The following is a 27399-nucleotide window of genomic DNA, read 5'->3' as shown; positions in this document are numbered from 1 at the left end:
ATACAAAATATGATATTTTCCTTATAACCCTACCCCTCCAGAGCATATAAGGAGGGGCAAGGGTTTCCTAGTCGATATCCCCATACGGATCCTAGGCTTAGCCTAAGACATCTCATCTCTCATAATACAATCTACAAAGACATAGGACGTAGGGTATTACGTCAAGCTGACGGCCTGAACCTGTCTAATCGTTGTCTCTTGTGTTCTGTGTCACCATCCGGTTCCCTTACGCGCACCTCCACCGATTCATTAACTACCGTGGGCATACCCCTCGGTAGACTGCTGGACGTATTTCGTCGACAGTGCGGAAAAAAAGAGGGTGATGGAAAAAAACTTCATAGAAAGAAAGCTATAGAGTATGCTATACACCACTGAAGAGATGAGTTGAGGGGATATTTAGGAGCCTTCGTAATATATGGACTTGAGTTTAAGCTATGTTAGTCGAAGGTTCTTTTTTTATCTAGCCCTAAAAAATAAATTAGATGCTCTGTTTAGGATCCCTATTAGTTGGAGATAGTCTTTAAAACTAGGAAGAACTATCTAATATTCCCTTGACTGACAATTATTTAAATTATATATACAACTTTTAGGACATAAACTTACTAGGATGTTGCATGAGACCCTATTTCAACATGTACCTAATTTGAAGTGAATCTAGGACGATCCTGATTCTTTAGCAAATGTTAGCATTTTGCACGAGAAATTCATTAAAGTATCAAAATCTATCTTCTTAAATTCTTTTTTTTATAAGTAAGCATATAATTCTGGCCGAAGAAGTGCGGAGGATCGAAATAGGGTCTAAGGTATTTGTTAGTCGTAGGCCTAAAAACCGGATCAGAGTGCAGACGATTCCGTAGGGATTGGATCGGCAAACCAGGGGTGGATCCAAGGGGGGTTGGGGGCTGCAGCTCTCATCATGAGCCTCATTTCTCCATTAAATCATTGTTGTTTAGCCTCAAATCACCATTAAATTTTAGCTCTAGCTCTAAATCTTCACTATTTATCCTCCCCTTTTTCCCATCCTGGATCCGCCCCTACGGCAAACTGAAGCAAATGGTTGATCAAAAGCATGCATGCAGCCGATCGAATCAAAGAATGAGCTAGATCATCCCATCGTGTGCAGCACTGATCATCTATCTCAGAATAAAAGCATTTCCCTCGTAGTGGTAGATCGTGAAGTATGCATGGCATGATTTTGCTTTTGCCACTTGAAGCGCCTAGCCGCCTCCGATTCTTCTTCTCTACCCACAGCACCGATGGCCATCGGACACGTATGTTACCAATGAAACTGAAATGAGACATGAGACATCCAAACAAGAACTTACGTTCACCGGCGAAATACGGCAAAAGTTATGAAGGCCGTTTGCTTGATTGAGTAGGGGCATCACCAATCAAGGTCAGGTGATTTAATTTACGGCAGTGCTAGCGCCCAGGTAGATGCCCGCGACTGCGCCCGGTTCCTGTGTCTACACTCCGCGTACCTTTCGACCCCATGTGGCGTCTGCGCCCCACCCGACCCCACGCGGCGTCTGCGCCCCGCCCGCCCCCTCGTGCCCCCTCCAGCAGCTGCAACAAGCGATCACACATTATGACATGTGCAATACCCCGATCTACTTTTAAAACATCCAGATGCAACACTTGCAACATACGTCTGAAGACAGATGAAATACTTGAAACATACGTCTAACACTCGCAAAAACACCTAAAAATACTTGAAAACCATTGTAAACATATGCAACATCAAGATAAAACACTTGCAACATATGTGTGAAAACATATGCAACATTCAGATAAACACACTTGCAATATACGTCTGAAAATAGACGAGACATTGGGAACAGACGATTGCATCATACGTGTGCAACCATTGCAACATATACAACATTCTGATCTACTTTTGCAACATCCATACGAAACACTTGCAACATACCTTTAAAACATCTGAAACACTTGAAACATACGCTTGCAGCGCAACATATACTTGCTGCCTTGGACAAATGGAGACTCGTCGACGCGGAGCTCAACGCCAGCGTGGAGCTCGATGCCATGGAGTGGCGCGCAGCTCCGGTGGAGAAGGCGACCGGCACGGTGGAGAACGTCGTGGCGGGCGGATGGCCCGGTGGAGAGGAAAGAGAGGACGACAGTCGATCGGGCACGGTGGAGAACACCGCGGTGGTGTGGTCGCGTTAGAGCGCACCGCGGCGGTGCAGACGCAAAAGTTGCGGTGAATGGAGACTTGGAGAGGAGTGGACCATGGGCTCATGAGCTGATATGGTTGGAGGCGAGTGGACAAGCGCATACGCAAGTGAAGAGTGTTGGGGTGGTGTCGTGGGCTCGTGGCCCACCAATGAGAATGTCCGGATGGACGGACGTCCCTAGCACAACATTACCGTTTAACTAACCTATTGTAATGACATTATTATTATCTATAGCCTAGGTTGGACGGACGTCCCTAGCACAACATTACCGTTTAACTAACCTGTTGTAATGACATTATTATTATCTATAGCCTAGGTTGTTGCGCGCCATTATATTTTACATTTTTCTGTAAAATATATGTGATTTAATTTGTTGAACTTGTCGAAAACACAAAGAATACGTGTGTATGTATGTATGTGTGTGTATATATATGTGTGTGTGTGTGCGCGCGCGCTTGTGTGTGTGGAGGCATGTTTGATATCAGTGCTGAGGCCGGCTCGGCCCGCAAGCCTGGCTGTGGCCAGCTCCGACCAGGCTGGTGAGGAGCACCTGCTTGTGTTTGGTGCATCTGCACCCAACGGTGCAGACCGTTTCTCCAGGTGGAGCATGTTTTGCACGCGGGCGGCCGGGCCGGAAGGTGAGGTTTACTAGGCATCAAACATGGGCGGCATTACAGCCCACGGGCGCTGCCAGGCTCTCCGGCCATGATACCAAACAGGCCCGAAATAACAAGTTGCGTCTATAGATAAGAAATCTCTACGACTAAAACATTCATAACTATTCCGTTCACAGGTGCGACACCAAAGCCGCTCGCTCCCATGCATTGCCGGGTGCTATCCCGCGGCTTCCTCACTCCTCCCCTCCCCCGCACCCGACGCGCGCCGTCAATTACGCACCCATGCGATCTCTGTCCACCCTCGCGCGACTCCTCTCCCGCGACGTGCACCAGGACGTGAGGCCGCCAGGGCTCCAGCCGCCGGCCATCCGAAGCAGTAGGATGCGCATCCGGTGCTGCAGTCATCCAAGGCCTCGGTCTCGCAGCGGCCGCGTGCACAAGACGATGTCGAGGGCGCGCTGACGCATGCACCGGAGGGGAGCCTCCTGGCAGCGGCGGCGCAGCATCACTGATGCCAGAGCAGGTACTAATCGTGAATTTATGCCTCAGTTTGGGATTTAGGGTTCCAAATTTAGAGAAAAAAGTTTTGATGAGCAAATTAGGGTTTCGGGAGTCCTGCTCGCCGCCCCGGCCTAGGCCTTGCGGCGGGGACCCTCATCAGGTCGCGCGGAGCCGCGCTCGCCGGATCTCTATACTCCTCGTCACCACCTGCGGGTTCTTCCTTCTCCTTTCCCTGAGCCAGCAGATGATAATCTATACCCTGCGACCTTCTGGGAAGTGTTGAATCTTGTATTCCTGCAGGTGCTTAAAGCTATGGTTAAAATGGGCGTTCTTTTTCCTACTGGAGAAGTTTGAAAAGAAGAAGCAGAAACTTGCTGCAATCGGTAATGTTGTGTGACCTACCAATTTGAAAAGAAGAAGTTCATGGTTTATTCTATCAATTTTATTATGTTGACTCGAATTATATTTTGCAGGAGAGGATCTTTTGACGATTGCGGCTGACCAACCATTTGTGGTCAGAGCATTCTCAAGTTTCATTGTCTAATAGTTTACATGTTTATTATAAGGAAATTATTATTATGCTGTCAGTTTACTCATGCTTTCTCCCTTTTATGTAGTTTGAGATTGTATTGTTCAAGGCCTTGATCCTAGGTTTAAAATTTCTATAGAGATTGCTAAGCCATGAGTACTTCCTGCATTACTAGCATCTCAATCTCTACAACTAAAACATTCATAACTATTCCGTTCATAGGTGCAATACCAAAGCTGCTCGCTCGCATGCATCCCCGGGTGCTATCCCGCGGCTTCCTCGCTCCTCCCATCCCCCGCACCCGACGCGCGCCATCAATTACGCACTCGTGCGATCCCTATCCACCCTCATGCGACTCCGTCTCTCCCCCGCACACGTGACTCCTCTCCCGCGACATGCGCTAGGACGTGAGGCCGCCAGGGCTCCGACCGCCAGCCATCCGCAGCAGCAGGAGGCGCATCTGGTGCCGCAGTCGTCTAAGGCCTCGGTCTCCGAGGAGATCGCATCCGGCCGGGCCTCGGTCTCGCAGCGGCCGTGTGCACAAGACGATGTCGAGGGCGTGCTGATGTGTGTGCAGGAGGGGAGCCTCCTGGCAGCGGCGGCGCAGCATGACTAATGCCAGAGCAGGTACTAATCGTGAATTTATGCCTCAGTTCAGGATTTAGGGTTCCAAATTTGGGGAATAAAGTTTTGATGAGCAAATTAGGGTTTCGGGAGTCCTGCTCGCCGCCTCGGCCTAGGCCTTGAGGCGGGGACCCTCGTCAGGTCGCGCGGAGCCGCACTCGCCGGCCCGTCCCATGCCGCGCATTGGCGCCATCGTCGGATCTCTGTACTCCTCGTCGCCACCTGCAGGTTCTTCATTCTCCTTTCCCTAAGCCAGCCGATGATAATCTATACCCTGCGACCTTCTAGGAAGTGTTGAATCTTGTATTTCTGCAGGTGCTTAAAGCTATGGTTAAAACGAGCTTCCTTTTTCCTACTGGAGAAGTTTGAAAAGAAGAAGCAGAAACTTGCTGCAATCGGTAATGTTGTGTGACCTACCAATTTGAAAAGAAGAAGTTCATGGTTTATTCTATCAATTTTATTATGTTGACTCGAATTAAATTTTGCAGGAGAGGATCTTTTGACAATTGCGGCTGACCAACCATTTGTGGTCAGAGCATTCTCAAGTTTCATTGTCTAATAGTTTACATGTTTATTATAAGGAAATTGTTATTATGCTATCAGTTTACTCATGCTTTCTCCCTTTTATGCAGTTCGAGATTGTATTGTTCAAGGCCTTGATCCTAGGTTTGAAATTTCTACAGAGATTGCTAAGCAGTGAGTACTTCCTGCATTACTAGCATCTCAATACTTATTAGCCCTCTAATTATTTTGACACTGATTTAGAAAAAGGGTTGGTTTTTACCCATCATTTAATTGTTGGAGGTGTTTGTGCTGCTTCTCTGCTTGCAAATATATGCTTTTATGCTCAAATGTTATTTCTGAATGTTCTATTGCTAAGTTGATTTTTTTACTATTAGGATGGGAGCATTAACTGGACCTGATTAATACAATTATGTTGTTACCAAGCGCAGTTGGCGTCACTTCCAACAAGCATTCTATAGGACGAAGGAAGCTGTTAGTTTCATGTGATACAACTGATGCTGAAAATTTGGCACCTCAGGTGGCCCCTAGCATCCCCTGATCTGCAGATAGAGTTCTTGGCTAAATTTGGACTGAATAAGTAATGTGAGCACTCCTTTTCCCCCTCTATCATGTGACATTGTGTTGCAGTTTGTGCTGGTGCTAACAAAAACAAAAAATTTTGCGTCTTTAGGTTACTGTAGTTGAGGCGGCTAGAGTGGCGGCGTGATGGGAATCTCGGCGAAGTGGCCCAGGTCATTAGTTGGGTTGAGGAAGGTGGAGCGGCGGCAGCAGCATCGTAAGGAGGATGCAGATGTTGGAGTTGGACCTGGACGAATGGTACGCGCAGGGTTTCTTCCAATCATTATGAAGTTCTTGCATATCTTGTTCTTAAATTCGTGGTTGGTGCATTCATTTTGCTTATTGCCTAGACCTATGTGGATTATGCAAGAATCATTTTTCTTATGATCGTTCTGTCGGGAATTAGTATGGTTTCTCTTTAGGGGCTTGGGCTTTCCCTTATCAGGTTGATGAGCGTAGTATTGTTCTTTTGTTGCTGGTTCAACATTTGGTAAGATGACTGCAGCATAATGGCCAGGGCTTTTTCTTTTTCTCCATGATGCGAGTGTTTGTTTTGGATATCACTATTGATCTATGCAAAAGGAACAAAAAAGGTTAGCATGTACTTTCTGGCCGAGTTCTAGACCATCTATGTAAATACTGAGTTGCTGAAAAAAAAGATTGAAAACTTAAATACTGAGTTTCTAAACAATATACAATAGTTCTAGACCATCTATGTAAATGGTTGGTGTTAACTAACAACCATGCTTTACCTTTCTATGCAACAAATTTCTTGAAAAAAATGATACATAGAACTATATAAATCACGATGTAATAAGTTGTCTCATCTGCACTGTGCATTATATCATAATATTTTCCACTTCTTTTGGTATTCAGGAAGCACATCCAGAATCTAACAAAAGAGTTCTTACGATAGTTGATGCTCTTGAGAAATTGGAGCTTAATCCCAAGGTATACCGGCAATACTACTTCGAATATTCACAACTATTTTTTGGAACTTGATCTTAAAAAACACCTTTATTTTTTATTTTACCTTTATTTGAAACTATGCTAAAATTGAATCATATAAAAAGAAATAGGATGTGCAATCAACTTGAGGACATTGTCTTATCTCACTATGTTTCAATAGTTCCTTCTGCCTTTAGTCAAACCTTCTGGGGCTTTGGCATGTTTCTTTCTTATACCGTGTACAATTGCATTTCACTAGAAAAGGACGAGTACTCATAAGTTAAATGTCATCTCATTTATTTAGTTTTCAGCATCGTGGTTCACAGGTTCTTGAAATTCAAAATTTCAACCCTACACTACAACAGCACAGGGATACAGTAACACCAACTTGTGTTACTGTAGGTTGAAAAAAGTGTTACTAGCTCTCTTAGTAACACATTTTTTTGTGTTCCAATTGGCCATGTTACTATACACTAGTTTATTGTAACACATCTACTTGTCTATAGGAACATTTGTCTAGTGTTACAATGATTTTTTGATGTAACACTTTTTTTTCTCTAGTAACACTTTACATTATGGTGTAATACATAGTTTGTAACACATTTATTTATCTATGGGAACATTTGCCTAGTGTTATAGTGATTGTCTGCTGTAACACTTTTTTAGTTCTAGTAACACTTCTACATTATGGTAGAGCACAGTATGGAACAAAGGTACACATGATTTGTAACACTTGTTTATATCTATTGTGACATATTTAGATTAGGAAACAAATATTTGTTTCGCCTATATATGTGGCACATGGATTATTATAGAATAACACAAACATGACACATTGTAAAATCACATAAACCACAAATTTCAATAATCATAACAAGATCCACATATAGTAGGATGATTTCAAACATAGTGCTTGTTCAGATTAAATCATAGTATCTGTACATAACAATATAGCTCTAGAGAGCAAACACACATAGTCCATACTAGAAAGAAAAATTCAAGAACTAGCTAGGATTCATAAAGTCCATTGCTTCTTCTTCCATTATTCTTTGTACACATCGATGTAGGAATTCAACCATTAATCATTTGAACCTGCAAAGAAAATGTAAGTTGTAAGATTACAAATTAGGCCACATATGTACAATGATGTAAGTTAAGAAAGCTAGTTTGAACATACAAACATTGAAGGCCAAGCAATTGAGACTCCTTTGGCTTGAGCATCACCAATATTGTTGCACCCAGGCCTAGGCCTCACTAATGGCTCATCTTTTGCTATAGCATGATCGATACACACTTTGTAGAATTGACTTCCTGTCTTAACTCCACCAACAATGGCTTCTGGATCAGTGCTCAAGAGGTTGCATAGGCCACATTAGCCTTATTAGGATATTTTGAAGTCATTAGTAGCACCATGGACCCAACCTACATTAATTTGACATAATCTCTTAGTGACCAACAACCCTTAGTTGTACATCAAGATCATGCAATTAGAACAAGTGTATTATGTTCATCTACCTTCATTACAGGAAGTTGTTTAGGTGCTTGATGCTTGTTGCATGTAACCTTGTCATGAGCCACCTCTTGGTGTGCAATGGTCGTAGTCTCTCCAGGCCCTCCATGATGACCCTTACACATATAAAATCAAGTATGAAATATTAAGACAAAAATTTCTATATAAATACTGCAAAGTGTGGTTTATAGATAGCTTTTGTTTCTTTGTTGTTTTACTTGTGGTGGATAAAAGTAGACTGTCATCATCACTATATTCAGACTCACATGTTTCTTTATTCTAGTAAAGAGAAAAAAGAAAGTAGCATGAGTTAATATAAAAAAATCCTTTGTGAATAAAATAGTATTAAATTCACAAGAATGTGACTTTACCAATTCATCCCTGTGTTCAAGGAATCCATCATTCTGGTTGGGTGCAACACAGTGAACTCTCTAAAAATTTGAAACAATATTAAAGCCAAAAGACTAAATTAGGTGAAAACATGGAAAATAGAGCAAATACCTTTCTTTTAGAAAGCACCGCTTGATTCTGAGAATTGTTATGATCACTCCTAGCACAATTTCCCTAGAAAAGAAATAAAGTTTGAGTAACACATTTCAATACAAAGTTACAAATTAAAATGTACATTGTTACCATTGTTGCTTCTTGGTTCTCATGGTGCCTTTGATTGTTTTTAGTTCTTCAATAACTTTGTCTTGCATTCTAGAATGCTCTTTGAGTTGCCTTATTTCTTCCAACATGTGAGTCTCTACATCAGATGATGAGCCATCTAGTGAAACTATATTAATGTCCTTAAAATGGTGTGTTCTTCGACCATAAACTTGTTTAGGAACTAGAAGCAATCCCATGCCGTGCACTTGTCCAGCTTTCTCTTCTCCCAACACCCTATGTAATGCATCACATTCCCATGCAACTCCTCCCTCACTATTTTGTGCTAACTCTGGTTGTGTGTCTAGGAGATTTTCCAGTTCAACCTACAAGCAAGAAATCCGCACATTAGAAAACAGAAATAATTTTATATTTGCAAAAATTCTCATGTGCATGTAGCATACCACTGGTTCGTTTATCCCTTTTCCCCTTTTTCTGTGAGTTGCGAGGTAAACCTTTGCTCTATGTGGCTGTTTTTTTTCAGGATCAGTTTGCCTCTGAAAAATAGCAGTAAAGGAAAAGTAAGAAGAATCATATATAATTTTTTTAAAACAGAAGATGACTCACCATGTCCTCAGACCAACGAGCATAACTCTTTGTATCGGCTGTGTGTGTTGTCTTCTTCATTTGACAACTTATTTTGTTCTTCTCACTTAGGGTCTACAAGAAAAGTAAATTAATAGATAATGAACCATTATACATATAAAAATCAATAATGGTATAGATAGTGATAGTAAAAAAAAGCCAAATAGCGTCAATAATGGTGCCTTACTTGTCCTTCGCTGGACTTTCAATATTTTACTAGGGCCTTCCATTGATCTTCATCGATATCATTTGGACAACGCTTGTTCAAAACAGACTTTTTCTTCTTTGGATTAAATAGTGACTTTTTTAATGTTGCCTTGTATTTTCTCCAATCTCTTCCAATTGATTTCAATATCCATTTCTCACATGAATGAGGATATAAGAACTTTGTCTAAAATAAAAAAAGTCACTAATGAATGAATTTGACTTCATGACATGATAACAAGCATATATATACTTACAACAAAGCCTTTAACAAGCATATATATACTTAATCTTATAAAAACATTATGTCTTGTAAAATTTAGCTAACCTGGATGAATTGAATTATGGTTTTTGCATTGTTTTTCTTAACTTCTCTCCAATCTTTGGCACCAACAGGACAGTAACCACCATTTCTTGCTATGGTGCCCAAAAATTGTCCTAAAAGGCCACCTTCTTTTCCAATGGGTTGTCCAAGCATATTACATCTTACTACTATCTGATCTCCTCCAAGTAGATCCCAAACATGTGTTAAAACGGTCCCCTTTCGTTTACCAGGTACTTCATCGCCATCACCTATTAAAAACAGAATGATAGTGATAGTAATTGGTTAAGACGCAGTCCATATGAATGAGATTGGTCTAACTACATTTGTACCTGATGTGTTCTGGTTCTCATCATCATGCTACTCAACCTCGTTAGCATATAGTGCTTCAGTATGCATTGCATTTAATCCTTTCTTTTTCTTTGTACCTCCTCTTCCTGCTAAACAAATGTTGGGGACATGAACACGTGTTTATAGTAAATATAATGAACAATATGTAATTTTTTTATTAAGCAACTAGGTATTTGTATTAGACTATCAAGATTGTATTTATTAAATCACATACCATGGTGGGGTTGGATATGCTAATCTAGGATGAAAATAAATCATTGATAACTAACATGACTTGGAATGGTTGTCCTTGAATAATCAAATATACATAGAAAAGTAAATTATATGTTCATTCTAATACCTTTATTTTTTTTGGTTTAGATTTGGATGGTTCTTTGCTGGACTTGGTAGGCGCTAAAGTGGCCGGTCTTTGCCTCGTCACAAACAAATTAACCGTCTTTTCGCTCTCACACTCATTGAGCATTTCAATCACATCAGAATCTTGTTGTATTACAACCAAGCTATCTTTTCTCTTGTAGTATAGATAGTCGACTGATGTGTACCCAGAACCCTCGATCAGATCAATCAAGTCGAAAAAGCATATCTCATCTCTATCCATTTCCCTTTGCACATGTTTATGTCCTTCAGCTTTCCCACCGCATTCTAGATTTATGGTCCAATTATCCACCGCCGTGTTAGCACAATCTAAATAAAATATAGCACCAATAGGAAAACCCTGGGTGGTCTGTAGTCATGAAGATGAAACCAAGAGATATATATGACATAGGTTGTGATGAATGGGAAGATGATGTAGAAAATGAGCCATTCCATGTCACACACCTTGGAGATATGTTCAATAATGCAAATGTAAGACATCAATGGGCTAGAACAGACATTGAGGGAACCATGGTGGATGCTAGTGATGCTGCGGATGATAGTGGCAATGGATTGAATGACCAATCATAGTTCATGAGGTGCAGTACCTGACTCTTTATTGTGCAAGCTCATTTCTTCAATGATTTGTGTTTCTCCTTTTTCTTTATTGTGTAATTGTACAAGTTCTTCTCATATTTATTGAATTTTTACTATAATGATAATTTATATATGTGAACTTTATTGGGGTGGTCAATGGTATGATTGTAACAATATATGTTATACCTGTATGATACGATAACGAAAATGTATAAAGAAACCACAAGTTAATTGTTACTTGGCCATGCTAGTTCTCTACACATTCTTAAGTTGATTTATTACTAAGTTCAGTTTTCTTTACGCACTCCAGTAGCACAAGATAATTGTTTTTGTACTAATCTGTAACTCTCTCTTAATGGGGAAAAGAAATGCTACTTTGGTATGTGTACTAAGAACTACTGAGTACCTGCTGTATTTTCTATTGCTATGGCACTCATGCCTGCTTTGTTAGTTCATTAATGGCTGACTTGTGCTTCAAGAGTGTGGCACTGTTTTGCATAAATAGAGACTGGCTGACAACATGATAGACTGCTGCACAAGCACATGGATTAATGCTACATGTTTTCACTAATTCAATCTTTCTATTGAACTTGTGATCCCAAAAAACATTGGTTTAACGCTGCATATTTTCACTAATTCAGTCTTTGACCCTGAAATTTTATGGGGTTAACTTTTAATGAAGTTCCTGATTCATGGCTTGATGCTGCTACAGGGGGTGAATGAGATGTTGGGCAGGTCTTGGCTACTACCATATGGGTCGATTTCTGTTGGAGGTGAGTTGTGCTCGTAATGGATTGAGGATGAATGACTAGGCGTTTTATTGGAATGTTGATGCTTGCTTAGCAACTTTAGCAGCTGTGCTTGTTTACAGTTTTGCAACTAGTCAAATTACTGTGTGCATTTTCTTCTTCTTTTTAAATGGTTCTGTTCTTACATCTCTCAGTTGTTGATGGATGACTTATGCAACATGATACTCGTAACATGAGCTAAGATATAATTAAAAAATATGAACTACCATATTTCTGACACAAGAGCTATAGACTCTCTAGAGTAATTCTTCAGTTCCATTGCTACCAAATGTTAAAGGGAGTGTTCACTAAAGCTTCCTGCACCTGCTGTTGTGCAGCTGCTATAGTAACTGCAGAGAGCAAAGTGCAGCCGTGGTTTGCCACTGCTCTTAAGTTTTATCTTGCATTTGCCAATTAGTAACTGCAGAGAACTGTTGGCTTGTTATGCAGGACTTCAGGTGGCAATCAGCATGGGAGTGCAGGAGATCATTGTGGAGACCGACACCATGCTTGTCAGAGATGCTCTCTCAGGCGACAACTACAGGCTGTCTACAGTTGGGGGTCTAGTCACGGAGATGAATTTTTTTATTAGCGTAGAGCTTAGATCATGTAATCTTAGTGTGTGCAAACGTGACTGTAATAGGGTGGCTCATGCTTTAGCAGCTGCCAGGTGTAAGTTTTCTGGTGGCATTAGTAACACTTGGGATGGTGTACCTCAGGAGTTTGAGTGTGTGGTAACCAGCGATTTGGCCGGAGTCGGTGAGTAATAAAATGCTCAGTTAAAAAAAAGATTATACTCGTACTAGGATGCTCGTCATGGTTGTGACTTGATAAATTATTTCATTATGTGTTCGTAACTTGAGTGGTTTTGTGCCTGTAAACTTGAATTATATGTACGGATTTTTATTGGGTTGTTCTCGTTTATGATGACGTGGACTAATAAAAAATAAAACCTGAAATTTAGACTAATAAAAACGCAACACGTGGAAGAACTAGGTGGTCTATTAAAAAACTGATGAAATACGCGGAAGAATTGGGTTAGCCCATAATATGGGACTGGACTATAATGTTGCTAATTTGTAGCTGGGCCAAAAAAAAATTGGGCCAATTGGGCAGATTGTAAATGAAAATAATAATAAAAAACCCATGCTATATGGGCCAAATGTTAAATGCCATGTCACCCGCCACGTCCTCTGCCATGTCATATGTGCCATGTCACCATACACGTGGCAGTATTCTATTCAATATGTTGTGACGAGTTTTGTCTTGTCACGAATTATTGACAGGAGAACTATTGTCACTGTATTAATGAAAATGTCCTCTGGTGGTCATAGAAGCTCCTCTAAAATGGCTCCGACTCCTCCGAAGAAGCCCCTCAGGAGGAGCCCTAACAAACACCCCCTTACTCATTGTTACTTGGTTCACATGTGATGACCACGATGTGATTGCCTAACAGCCTTGACGACAGCTAGGTGCGATGTTCGTGTCGCCTATGAATAGGAAGGTCCACATGTATATGTTTCTTTGTAACACTTGGACTGTAACGTTATTTTGTGTTACTACAAGGTATATATTTATAACACATTTTATATGTTCCATTTATGTGTTACAACATAGTACACTTTTGTAATATTTTGCTTGTAACATTAATTTTGTGTTACTATAATTATTGCCAGTAACACATTTTTATAAAAAAAATGTTTTGTGTTACAATTGAAGTCTGTAACACACTATTTTATGTTACTATGAAATTTCACTGGAACACATTGATGAATATGTTACAAGAAAGTGATACAATATCCTTGTTTTGTAGTAGTGCTACTTCTCTAGATGATGTTGCACGTGTTCATTCAAGATCTTACATCACTGGACTCGAAAAGGTACCTGTCATCACACTATCCTTATTTATTCTTACTTTTTTTATAAGAAGTTGTTTTTCTCTACCGGTGAAAACCTATTAGATAGGCTTGAAATAATGATGCAATTTCCTTAATATGTGGTAGCATGTGGCTACAGGCTATGGGTAGAGCTTCAGATGAAGGTCTGATATTTATTGAAGGGACTGGACCAACATACGCTACAGAGACTATAATGCTTTATGTATGTGTCCTTTTCGTTTTTACATGCTTCTGATGTTAATTGTGCATGCCCTCTCCTATGCCGTGCCAGTATTAATTCGGTTGGAACTTGGAAATAGACAGAGTATTACTCAGCATGCTTACAACTAATAGCATTATATATGAGCTATTTTTTATTTGGCGGTTATCATGAGAAGTATGAACTGGTGATTCATTTAGATGCCTTATGATTTTGATGTTACTGATAACTGCAAAAATTCTGATCCATAAATTTAACACTGAAGAACACTTTAATGAAGTCTGAACTGGCACTAAGGCACCACCCAATTTTTTTTAAGAAAGCTATTAAAGTATATAAGACATTGTTGATTTCATTACTCATATTTTCTGCGATATAATTTTAAGTTGCTATATACTCATTGATTGTTCCATAGTCTACTTCACCTATTGATGTGCATACTACTGGAATCTGCAAAATTTTAGATATCACCATTTTAAGTCATTCTATTATTTTCTGTATAGACTTTGCAAGAATCACTTCTATCAGCTGGTGCCGGAATCAAATTGGTTGATTCAGTGGTAACTAATCTTCTCTCTGTTGATTATAATGGTGGTTTCAGCATGTTTTTTATTTTACTTTGCAATGCTGTTTCCCCAAGAAACATTGCATGTTTTCTTAAGTAGTTAGGTCCTAATCCGCCCCTTGCCTTTGTTTTAGTAAGGCCACCAGGACATCATGTTGTTCCTCAAGGTCCCTTGGGTTTTCGTATCTTTGGGAACATCGCAGTGTTAGCTCCGTACGCTCAGCATCAACATGGACTAAAGCGTGTGATGATAATAGATTTTGACGTTCACCATGGCAATGGGACATCCGATGCATTTTATGATGATCCAGACATATTCTTCCTCTCAACTCACCAGGTTTTGTACCCCTGTTTTCTGTGTCTGTGACATCTCTTTGTGCAACTAGGTGCTGAACTTTACCATGAAAGAGTCTTTGTTTTCCATGTGTGATGTAGCTTGGAAGCTACCCTGGTACTGGTAAGATTAATGAAGTCGGACAGGGTGATGGTGAAGGCATGACACTCAACCTTCCTCTGCCCGGTGGCGCAGGTGACTACACCATGAGGTGTGCATTTGATGAGGTCATTGCTCCATCGGCTCATCAAAATTAGCCGGGTGAGATCCTCCTATCCAGCCTTAAAATCAAGGCTCTTCAGTTCATGAACATCCTGAGAAATAACTCGTTGGTTATATGAAACCGCAGATCTTCTAAGGAACGAACTTGCTGCTACTAATACAGAAGTAAGAAGAGAATGAAGTAGAGTTTTGCTTGTACTGTTTTCTTTGGGTATAGAAATACAACATGCCGATCACTGGACTACTTAACTGAATGCACAATTGTCTTTATGATTTCGTATTTGTAGAGAAATTAAGTTGTAAAATCCTTAAAAAGTACAAAAATACATTGTTTTTATTGAGAACTGTGGCCTACTGTTCAGTCTTCCCTCGCTGCTGCTATAGTTAGGTTGTTATTTTGTATCACAACTGCCAACTGGGCAGTATGGATATAGCATTTGTCTCTGCTTTCTGTTATCATCTCTGGCTCTTCATTTGGTAGTCTCCGTGCAAGGGTTGGCTTTGATTATTTTAAGCTTTGCACTCCAAAGATGTTAGATTTATAGTTTAATGAGCATTGACCCTGAGTGGTCGAGGTGGAACTGACTGGACGTTGTGGTTCAGCTCAGGACATGCAAAATGGAGGCTCCACGAGGTGATGATGGCTAGAGGTGTATATGGTGGTTGCTATCGTTTTTGTGTTTGAAGAATATGGTAATTAGTGGAGTTGCAATATAATAATTCATAAAGAAAAATATTAGAATGTAATTAGAGAGTATCAGTTTGTGATATCTTTCGATGGTTCTAATTTGCACACCCGAATGTTGTTGTAGCTTTAGCAATCTACACAATAGAGTTTGTGAGCCTGCAACGCCACGCTCTCTGTGGCTGTTAATTTCACGAACTTTGTCTTTTTTATTAAATGTTACTTTAACGTCGATATTTAATTTTACAGTAATATTATTTTATTGTGCGATTCATATGTTTTTAGTATAAAAATTTAGCTATTCCGTAACAACGTACCATTATAAACCTAGTACTACGAGAAAGGTAGTTGGAGGATGCCAAAACAACACTGACTGGTCTTTTGATGATTCCGTCTCGCCCAAAGTCATGCGGTCAAAGAAAACGCCAAAGGCTAATCCCGAACGCGAATGGCAGGCAGGTAGCTCGATGACTCGGCCCTCTCGAAACCCCCGAAAAAACTCTGGGCCGTTCGATTCACTTCACCACTTGACTCAAAGAAAGCCGTCTCTGCCCGCCTCCGACCACCCAAGTGAATCTCCTTCCACCTTTGCCGGCCGTTGCCACCGGCCGGGTGATCTTACCATGGCCGCCGCCGCCGCCGTCTCTTTCTCCACTTTGCTCCTCCTACCGCTCCTGCTCTGCTCGCAGCTCTCCCTCGCCTCGGCAGAGGCGCCGGCGCCGGCGGCGGAGCTCCTCGGCGAGGCGCGCGCGCCGGGGTTCGCCGCGTGGCTGCGGGGCGTGCGGCGGCGCATCCACCAGCGGCCCGAGCTGGCCTTCCAGGAGCACCGCACCAGCGAGCTCGTGCGGGCCGAGCTCGACGCGATCGGCGTCCCCTACAGGTGGCCCGTCGCCCAGACCGGCGTCGTGGCCACCATCGTCGGCGCCGCCGCCGGCCCCGGGCCCGTCGTCGCGCTCCGGGCCGACATGGACGCGCTCCCCGTGCAGGTCCGTGCCCCGCCCGGCCCGTCTCTTGTCTGTTCCTTTGCAGATCTTTCTCAGCGGTGCCGACAAAATCTTGCACGCCACGTTTGGTTGTTCCCCCAGTTCGCACAATCCCACGTGGGATTCGAATTCGATGCCCTCAGGGGTTTACTTAATTCGAGCATTAAATTCATCCCAACTTTTTTTGTTTTTGGCTGTCTGTGATCATCATTCTCTGGAACTAAAGGCGAAGGTTCATCTAGTTAACCCGACTCAACTGATTTTGTGTAAGATGATGCATCTGCTTGTTTTTCTTTCTCCGAGGGGTTAATGACTTGCTTTGTCTCGTACTAGTACGTCGTTCGTCCAAAATAAATCAACTTTTATAAGTGTCCTTAGTCCAACTATTTTAAATTTAATCAAATGTATAGAAAAACAATAATATATATGACACCGAATAACTATTACTAGATATACAATAATTTTTTATAATATACTAATTTTGGTATTCTCTTTTTTATAAAGTTGATCAAACTTAAAATAGTTTAATTTTAGTTTATTCTAAAAATTGATTTAGTTTAGAACGAGGGTAGTACTAATAATGCTAGGTTAATATAATTGTGTTTTCACCCGGTTCAGGCCTTGTCCAGAGGCATCCCCTTGATTGTAGCCGACACTTCTTCTTCAGAGAAAGGGCAATCTAATGTGGAGAGATCATGCTGTTGTACCCCGATTGCATCAAGATCAATGGTGTACTCCCTTTCCTCCGCTGTCCCCAACAGGTTCTCATAAAAATCCAGCACTGCGTCCTGCTTTTCCTCCTGATCAAAAAGCACCTGATCATCCACCTGCAGCTTGGCGATGATTTTTTTTTTCTTTCTGAAACGCGCTTGCTGATGGAAAAAGGATGTATTGGCATCACCCTCCTTTAGATAAAGGATCCTGGAGCGAAGGTGAGCAATGGTCCGTTCGAGAGAAGCCAGGCCTAAGCAATGAAGTTTGAGTTTTCTTCTTAACCACTCCTCACTGTCTGTGAGAGCCCTTGAGTCCCTGGCAATCTCAAGGCGATGGAGAACTTCCTTCGCCATTTCCAGCTGGAGTTTGACATGACCAATCTTACGTTGCCCCCACTTCTGCAGATCCCCACTTAGTCGCTGGAGCTTCAGGAACAGCCGTTCTACAGCACATGTCGAGGCCAGCGGGGCTTCCCAATTCTGCAGAACAGCATCCAAAAATCCCGAAACCTTAGGCCAGAAACTTTCAAAGTGGAAACGCCTCTTGCCACTGGTACAAACCTTCATCCCAAGAACAAGAGGGCAGTGATCAGACACGACTGAAGCAGTGCTCTGCAAAGCTGAGTCAGGAAAAAACTCCTCCCATCCGAGGCAACAGAAGGCGCGGTCCAATCTAACTAGAGTGGGCGAAGCACGTTCATTAGACCATGTGAATTTTTGACCCAAAAGAGGGATTTCTTTGATTTCCAAATCATCCAGGAAGCGTCTAAAATGCCCCATCATCGCACGGTCCACCATTTTATTTTATTTATATACAAGGCGTGTATGCCAAACCTTGTAATAACAAAATTTTTCACATGAGAACAATCTTGTTATACATATTATGTTACATGGTTACATCACCGAATGTGCTTTCTTATGGTTATGATGTTATTTGTATATAATCGTAATAGTATATTTCAGGAAATTTACAAGTCAAAATTGAGTTTTTGAAGCCAGTTAAATCGAACCACGCTTTCTTATTTCAAATAAAGGGAGTATAATAATTTAGGACCCAGATAGCAGTTGGAGGATACTTTAAGTTTGGAGTATATGCAAGAGCTTTTAAAAAACACTTGCCAAATTACAGATTATGGCTCTGTTTGGCTTGTTACCATAGAATCGCCGCAACTCAACTCTGGCTGCGCTAAAAGTCTGGCAAGCAAAGCTGGCGCTAGAGTTTTGGTAGCTGCATCCAAATGAACTAGCACCGCGTAGGCAAAGTGCGGCTCGCCATAAGTTAGATCACGAAGCAAACGTTGGCTAATGTTAGACGCGGTGTGGAGACGAACCAAACGCGCCCCATACCAATTGGGCAAATTGAGTAGGGAGCTAACTTTTACCCTTTTTAATTATTTATAATATTTGGTTGCTAAAAATCAATTCCTCCACCCAGCCTGCTGCTGCTGCTGCCCCCTATAAGCCCCCTAGCCAGTCGTAGAGAGCCCCCAGCTTGCTGGGGAAGGGGTGGAGGCCGCAAGCAGGAGGGGGGAAATGTAGGAAGACGGGACAGGAGGGGAAAACAACACAAGAGGCACGATGCACAATGCGAAATGCATGCACATATCTGGGATTTGAAGGAAAGGTTTACCAAATGTTTACTTTTAGGGAGTTCAAATCAAAACTGTTGGATGATCATTTTTTCCTTTTTGCCAAAAAAAAAAAAACAAATTCTGGAGTTGGAGCTTTTGGAAATGCTCTTCTATCTTATCTTGTCCTAACTGAATGCCACATTCTCTTTATCTCGCTAGTTTGTTGATATTTTTTTCAAGGATATTGCTTTCTTGGTCATTCATGTTAATTGGACATATGAGCACATTGAGAAATTTGGTAGAGGATAATAGTACAGCACAGCTTCCACATGTGAAAGCAAAATATCAATGTTGTAATGATTTTTAAAAAGAGATCAGTTTTTTATTGTTGTAATCTAAAAGGCAGAGATCAGATCAACTAGGAGAAAACGGAAAATAATTACTCCACATTGGTATATATGGTTTGCATTGTCCAAACTAGCACCATAACTTCCATATGCCTTATAAATTAAAGCTAGCACAAACTCTTTCTGTACTTTGCACAGTCTTCAATTATCATTAGAAAAAAAAATACTTACCCTGGTATAACATTGCTTTTTGGCAGGAGTTGGTGGATTGGGAACACAAGAGCCAGGAAAGTGGGAAAATGCATGCTTGCGGACATGATGCACACACAACAATGCTTCTGGGGGCTGCTAGAATACTTCAAGATCGCAAGAGTGATCTAAAGGTACTGCTTAACCAGAAATTAAACAGATCAATTTATAAATTCCATGATTCTATACTGTTGGTGTTCTTGCTTGATCATCAGGGCACTGTAAAGCTTATATTCCAGCCGGCAGAGGAGGGTCAGGGTGGTGCATATTATGTGTTACAAGAAGGTGTTCTTGACGATGTGTCAGCCATATTTGGCTTGCATGTTGACCCAGCCCTTCCTGTAGGTGTCGTTTCATCTAGGCCAGGACCCTTTGCAGCGACGTCAGGTCGATTCCTAGCAACAGTTACTGGTAAAGGTGGGCATGCTGCAATGCCCCATGAATCCGTTGATCCTGTTCTAGCTGCAGCCACTACTATCGTCAGCCTTCAACAAATTATTTCTCGGGAAATAGATCCCCTACAGGGTGCAGTATGTTTTCTGCTTAACTGTACTTTTGGTAGTATTTTTCGTTTACTGTAAATGTTGAACCTTTTCTGGTAAAATACTAAAATTGTCTACATATGTTAAAAGATTGATGGTTCCTCTTCTTCACTAAATATTTCAGGTTGTATCAATCACTTTTATGAAAGGAGGAGAAGCTTACAATGTTATTCCAGAGTCTGTGACCTTTGGTGGCACCTTGAGGAGCATGACAAATGAAGGTTTATCATATCTCATGAAGAGGATCACAGAGGTAAACTCCTCTCATTACCTAAACTACATAGTTTCAGTTTTTTACTGCTACGTACTATTTATAAATGCTTCTATGGAAGATCGTAGAAGGACAGTCGGCGGTACATCATTGCACTGCCTCTGTGGACTTCATGGAGGACACAATGAAGCGATATCCGGCTGTGATCAATGATGAAAGGATGTATGCTCACGCAAAGGAAGTGGCTGAGAGCCTCCTTGGGGAAAAGAACGTCAAGCTTGGTCCCCAGGTAATGGGTGCAGAGGATTTCGGGTTCTATGCGCAGAGAATGGCGGGCACCTTCTTCACCATTGGAGTTGGCAACAAAAGCACCATGGAGACAATCCATTCCACTCACTCACCCTATTTTGTGATCGATGAGGATGTGCTTCCCATCGGAGCTGCATTCCATGCCGGTGTGGCAATTGAATATGTGAAGAAGAATCATGCATCAACCTAAACTGAATTGGAAACACAAGCCTTGTTTGAATATTTTGGGCATTCTCTCCCGCTATGCTTTTTCGAATTGTGGGGGTGGAGGGAGGGTTGAATGACTGCACAAGATAAATTTAATGTTTCCAGATTAATATATCATCACCCTAACTAAACTCTGACAAAGCCTAGGATTTAATCAAAAGACAGTTTGATAGAGCATGGAGTTAAACCATACGCTGAATTAATTAGCTAACAAAAGCACTGAATTAGTCAGACGAAAAATTATACCTAGTATAGTACTCTACTACTACTTTTCTGTTCATTTCGTCTCGTACTTTTCTTCTTTTGGTTCTTCTTTTCACTACTAGTGGAATATCCATGTAACTACTGAATGAAAAGACACAGCACCTGCTAATTAAGTTATGCTCGAAAAAAAGAAACAAAGCAGAGTGATAGGATCCTTAAGTCTACGATGACTTTAAGATACATTTGTCGCTAAATTGAAGTGCTCTGATAAAAATCCACAAAACACTAATTAATATATGTGCAGTCTTGTGTGTGAAATATATAAATAAACAAAAAGACAAAAATATATAATTCTAAAATTAGAGTTTTCATCTTGCGTCCTACTACTTCCATAAAAAAAGAAAATTCAATTTTAGATTTAGGACAAGGCAAACTTTTTAAAATTTAACTAAATTTATAAAAAAATATTAATATTTTGTTACGTTTCTAGCGAGGAAAGAAACAGTAACGCAGACTCTGATACTAATTGTTATGTTCCTAGCGAGGAAGGTAACAACAATTGTTGTTCTCGGACTAGAATCGGGGGAGAGTAGCAAGAACAAGAGAGAATTATTCTATCATGTCTTTCTATTTATGATATACACAGGTTCATAAATCCACTCAAGCATCGTTGTACAGCTGATCCTTACACCTCGGCCCGCTACCAGCCTTTCGGCCCATGACAGACAACACAACCCACACAATTTATACGCCATCAACCACTTCTGTCATACACCCTAATAACACATTTATATCTCCAACCATATTTATAAAAAATATACTACATAATTAATATAATAATAACTTTTATTTAGTTTTATAAATATAATTATTTTTATACGATTTAGTGAAATTTAGAATTATTGGACTTCTTGAGAAATGAGAATCGTAATGGAGCGACAAACAAACAAACAAAAGAGGATCTCCCCAGTTCTCCAGGCAACTGTAGTGTACAAAGTGGCCGTCCTACCGCTACCGGCCGTCTGTTGTGTCCCATTGACCATTGTCCAACTCCAACGAAGAAAACGTGAGCAGAAGTCTCGTGGCGCTCGCGTCCATGGCATCGTCATCTGCTTCTCGCCGCCGCCTCCTCATGCTCGCCATGGTCCTCGTCCCACACCTGGCGGCTGCCGTCTCTGGCCCAGCGACGACTGCTCTCGCCGACGGCCTTCTAAGCGCGGCCCGTGCGCCAAGGTTCGCGGCGTGGACGCGCGGCCTCCGGCGGCGCATCCACCAGCACCCGGAGCTGGCGTTCCAGCTTCCAGGAGCACCGCACCAGCGCGCTCGGCGTCCCCTACGCCTGGCCCGTCGCCCAGACAGGTGTCGTTGCCACGATCGCCAGCGGCGGCCGCGGTGTCGGTCCCGTCGTCGCTCTCCGGGCTGACATGGACGCGCTACCCGTTCAGGTTAGTGTTGAACTACTGTTGTGTAATTGTGTTGGCACGCACTATGCTCCCTTGCATTCACTCGCTTGCTATGCTATGGTTGCTGCGTTCTCTTTGCTCTTCATTTGAACATCAGGTAGTGATCAGAGTTCTCAATGCTTCGTTGCAGTAAAAGTTAATTTCTTTTTACTGAGCTGATGAAGATTCATGGTATAATTTAATGATCCTCAGATCTGTAAATGCTGCCTCTGTCCCATAATACATGTCGTATGAGCGTGCAGGTCAAACTTTCTCAACTTTGACTAGATTTAAAGAAAATGCGTGCAACATTTATATCTCCAAATAAGTTTATTATGAAAGAATATCCAACGATCTATCTAGTGATACTAATTATGTATTATAAATATTAATATTCTTTTATATATAATCGGTCAAAGTTAAAAAAATCTGACTTCTTGAGAAGCGAGAACGACGTCTATTTTGGGACGGAAAGAGTATAATTGAGGATCGAATGTCAATGTGATTGTTGCTATATGATAATATGAAAACTTGTGGAGTTTTTTTAGGCGTGACGATGATGGTTCAGCGTATGATGATGTATGTCGCGGTCCATTGTATAATTCTCATATCCGGAGGATATGTCATTGCTACCACAGCTGCTCCGTCCTATTTTTGTCCGATAGAATGCCTGAAAGGTAGAGACACAATAACAGGAGGCCATACCCCTCCTCGCTTTCTCTCGAGGAAGGGCCTCTTTAGTCAGAGTCCTGACACAAAAATACCTGTCGTGCCATGTAACATATTCTGACCTTAGATATTAAAAGTTCAACGCTTAAAAAATATATCTAACCTAGGCAACCTTTTGAAGCCACCAACCAAACAGACCCTTACCATATATTTGTGTCCCAACACAAGAGACCTATTATGATATTTTGTGTATTTACTTACATTTCTTAGAGCAACTTCAGTAGCACCCCTACTAGGCCCCCTATTTCCAAGTTGGATAGTGGAAGCAAAAAAATCAGCTCCAGCAGACCCTTACTAGGACCCTTCAGATTTATTGGCATCCTATTTTCCCTCTCCCGCTACCCATTCATGTTGCCCCCTACTCCCCTACCCAAAATTGTTTCCCTGTTTCTTCTCCGCTCGACTTCTCCACCCGCGCGACCTGCACGACACGTTTGTCTCGACCGGACGGGATTCCCCAAGCCACCGCGCCAACGGCCGACGGTCGGCCATTGACATTCGCCCAGCCCGCCACCGACAGTCGCCCAGCCGCTGCCGCCCACCCAGCTGCCATCTGCTCAGGAGCCCGCCCAACTGCTAACGGTTCTCAAGCGTGGCCTGCCCTACCCGGCGCGGGCGCACCTCCGCCTTGCCTCTGCTCCGCCGCCGATGCCCGCCTCGACACTGCCGGTGCATCTCCCTAGGGTCTATGGCGAGGAGAACATGAGAGAGGATGACATGTGGGTCCCGCATGTCATTCTCTGCTAGGATAGTTTTGGGCGGCCTGTTTTAGATAATTTTGTAGAAGAAAATAACGAAAAATGGATAGTGTTGAAATAGGTGGCTATCCAAATCGAGACGTAGGGGGTCTGTTTTTGGTAGCACTGTTGGAGATGCTCTTAACACCCAGTTTAAGTAGTCAAAATGAGGCAGTCGAGATTGTGATAAATCTTAGCATATAGTCCCTTTTGTAACGTCACACATGATGTAAGTACTAGAAATGAAAACGACATGGAACAACAAACACAACATCTTAGTCATTTCTTGGCCACATCTTGCACGGCATAATGAGTTAGACAAATCAAACATGACGTACATTGTAAGAACGAAAACGACAGTAAAATTTACACCTTGTGCAGCAGTTCAACGTATCATATTGATTTGGATCTGCACACGATCGACACGATTTTTACTGAAACTACCATATTAATTATGTTAGCGATTACACCACAAGGGTTCTAAACTGTTAGCATGGTGCTATTGTGTGGCTATTTCCTTGAAAATGATAGATAATGTCGTCCTTTGGCAGGAAATGGTAGACTGGGAATACAAGAGTAAGGAAGATGGCAAGATGCATGCTTGTGGACATGACGCTCATGTCACGATGCTCCTTGGAGCTGCTAAGCTTCTTCAATCTCGGAAGGATGACCTGAAGGTAATTCGCAAATAAACTTATACTTCTGTGATGATGAAATTAAAGTCACCATTGAATATATCGCAAGAAAGCTACCATGTTGTGGTTGATCACTTCTCATTAAATTATGGTGATATTCGTCTTCAGGGTACAATAAAGCTTGTGTTCCAGCCAGCAGAAAGAAGTTGACCTGGACGATGTCTCGGCCATCTTCGGCTTGCACGTCATCCCAGATCTTCCAGTAGGCGTTGTCGCATCCCGGCCAGGGCCTTTCCTTTCAGCAGCAGCTCGGTTCACGGCAACGCTCACCGGAAAAGGCCGGCATTCCGGCGGCCCTCACGACACCATTGATCCTGTGATCGCTGCGTCCTCTGCCGTCCTCAGCCTCCAGCAACTTGTGTCCCGGGAAACTGACCCTCGTGAAGCTGCTGTACATGATCAGCTTGATTACCACACCCATATGAATATGTGATTGTTCATTATTTAGTTTTCTAGCTAGCAGTTCGTCTGAAAAATGATGGATTTGTCATCTCATCTGGGTTGCTAATTAACTTTCAGGTGGTATCTGTCACAATGCTGAAAGGAGGTGATGCTTTCAATGTCATCCCTGAATCTGTGACAATTGGTGGCACCTTCAGAAGCATGACAGATCAAGGTCTATCATTTCTCATGAAGAGGGTCAAAGAGGTACGTAATGACAATATAATGCAAAGTGACAACCTGACAATGGATGCCTTCCCCACCAACTGACAATGCAAAGCGACAACCTGATGTTTGTATGGAAGATCATTGAAGCACAAGCCGCCGTGCACCGCCACCGTCGACTTCCTGGAGGAGGATCTCCGGCCGTACCCGACCACCGTCAACGATGAAAGGATGTACGCGCATGCCAAGGAAGTTGCTGAGGGCATGCTTGGGAAAGCCAACGTCAAGATTGCTCCGCAGACCATGGGTGGCGAGGACTTTGCATTCTACGCACAGAGGGCAGCGGGTGCCTTCTTCTTGATCGGCGTCGGCAATCAGACCACCATGGAGAGGGTGCGCCCGGTGCACTCGCCGTACTTCGTCATGGATGAGGACGCTCTTCCTATTGGAGCGGCGTTCCATGCTGCTGTGGCAATTGAGTATCTGAACAAAAATCAGTGCACCTGATTCCCTGAAACTAAGGAGCAGTTTTGGTCGGTCCGATCAAGGAGCTGGATGGATTTCTCGAAAAGGAAATGCAAATTCTTTTAGTGTGTCATATTAAACTGGAATGAAAAGATGAGCATCCATGAATGTTGTAAACTGTAATGTAATGCATATCTGTCGAAATTTGCTGCATCATGCGCAGTAATTACCATGATCTTCATAGTCTTTATTTTGTGAGTAGCCGAGTAGGTCAAGATCTTCGTTAGAATTACAAAACTTCCTATAGTCGATAAAACTCAGAAATCAGAACCATTTCGAAGATCAACTTTGAGATAAGCGCGGCCCCTAATCTTTTGATGAAGTTAAATGTGATACAAATTAAAGTGAACTGGAAGAGAAGAAAGTATTGTGAGATTTGGTTTGGACCAATTTAAAGCTTGGCATATTTATCAATGCCCCCAGAAAAGTGGACAAGTGTTAACGTCCTAATTGGGTACCATGTTTTTCTCAAGTTTTAGGAAAATATTGTGCTTTATAAGATACTTTGGTTTTGGGAGATCAGAGGTGTTTGGATGCATTAATGTAATTTTAAAAGCTATAATATTCTTGAAACTGTGAGTTTTCTGAAGTTTTAGAAACTCCATACTTTATTTTTTTCTAAATTATTGTTTTGCAAGCCTTTCTAATAATAAAAATAGAGCAAGTAATAGCGATTCCGTTTTTGAGGTTCTTGATGTGACCTAGGTGCCGGAGATGGACAGCTGGCGGTGCCAATGGTGGTGGTGGCGGTGTGGCACTATGACGAAAAGGTCACCGGTGTGGCACTATGACCAAAAAAAAATCTTCAAGTAGATCTACTTTCTGTTTTTAGACTTAAATTATTAGAAACCGTTGACGATGAGATTATTTTTTTTTCCGATAATGATATCCTCAAGGCGTTCGGACGGACAGACGGGATGGACCCGCCTCGCGCCGTGCGCAACTGGCCCTCACACAGTCACGCCTCGCACCGTACCCGTCTCGCGCCGCGCCTCGTGTCTCGTGCAGCACACCCTGCCCATGCCTCGCGCTGCGCGCTATCCACGCCTTGCGCCTCGTGCCCCACTCGTGCCGTGCGCCGCCCGCACTCGCGCTGTGCTCCCCCACGCCGCGTCAAATAGCTTCCATTGGGCGGCAGCAAGTAGATGAGTACATGTTGCAAACATATGTTTCATGCGTTTCAGATGTATGTTGCATATGTTTTATCTGGATGTTGCAAAAGTAAATCTGGTGTTGCATATGTTGCAATGGTTATACACGTATGTTGCAAATATATGTTTCAAATATTTCAGCTGTTTGAAACATATGTTGCAAGTGTTTTATCTGGATGTTGCATATGTTGCAATGACCATACACGCATGCTGCAAGTGTATGTTTTAAACGTTTCATCTATTTCAGACGTATGTTGCAAGTATTTTATCTGGATGTTCCATATATTTCGGTGGCTAAACACATATGTTGCAAGCGTCTATTCAAAATGTTTCATCTGTTTTAGACATATGTTGCAAATGTGTTTATCTGGATGTTACAGTTGCTATACACATATGTTGCAAACGTACATTTATAA

The 27399-nt window shown here is 42.0% G+C and overlaps 1 protein-coding gene and 3 pseudogenes across 2 annotated transcripts; 3 read left to right on the top strand and 1 right to left on the bottom strand.

Annotated features, from left to right (window-relative positions):
- The first annotated feature begins 5699 nt into the window (after window positions 1-5699).
- LOC136543692 (histone deacetylase 10, chloroplastic-like) lies at window positions 5700-15196 on the top strand (annotated as a pseudogene).
- On the bottom strand, window positions 8652-10718 carry LOC136542887 (uncharacterized; annotated as a pseudogene).
- Window positions 15197-16269: 1073 nt separating the features above from the next.
- LOC136545666 (IAA-amino acid hydrolase ILR1-like 9) lies at window positions 16270-20909 on the top strand. 2 transcript variants are annotated; one of them, XM_066537661.1, is made up of 5 exons: window positions 16270-16748; window positions 19634-19759; window positions 19841-20155; window positions 20292-20420; window positions 20507-20707. In XM_066537661.1, the coding sequence occupies exons 1-5, from the start codon at window positions 16386-16388 to the stop codon at window positions 20564-20566; spliced, it is 993 nt and encodes a 330-aa protein (XP_066393758.1). In that variant the 5' UTR covers window positions 16270-16385; the 3' UTR covers window positions 20567-20707. The 2 variants fall into 2 exon arrangements, with proteins under 2 accessions (XP_066393758.1, XP_066393757.1); XM_066537660.1 differs by having other exon boundaries at window positions 16271-16748; window positions 20500-20909.
- A 1227-nt stretch (window positions 20910-22136) lies between these two features.
- On the top strand, window positions 22137-25892 carry LOC136545665 (IAA-amino acid hydrolase ILR1-like 8; annotated as a pseudogene).
- Window positions 25893-27399: the final 1507 nt, after the last annotated feature.

The sequence above is a fragment of the Miscanthus floridulus genome, chromosome 3 (genome assembly GCF_019320115.1).
Source record: "Miscanthus floridulus cultivar M001 chromosome 3, ASM1932011v1, whole genome shotgun sequence".
Classification (NCBI taxonomy): Eukaryota; Viridiplantae; Streptophyta; class Magnoliopsida; order Poales; family Poaceae; genus Miscanthus; species Miscanthus floridulus.
This window is presented reverse-complemented; position numbering and strand designations above follow the sequence as displayed.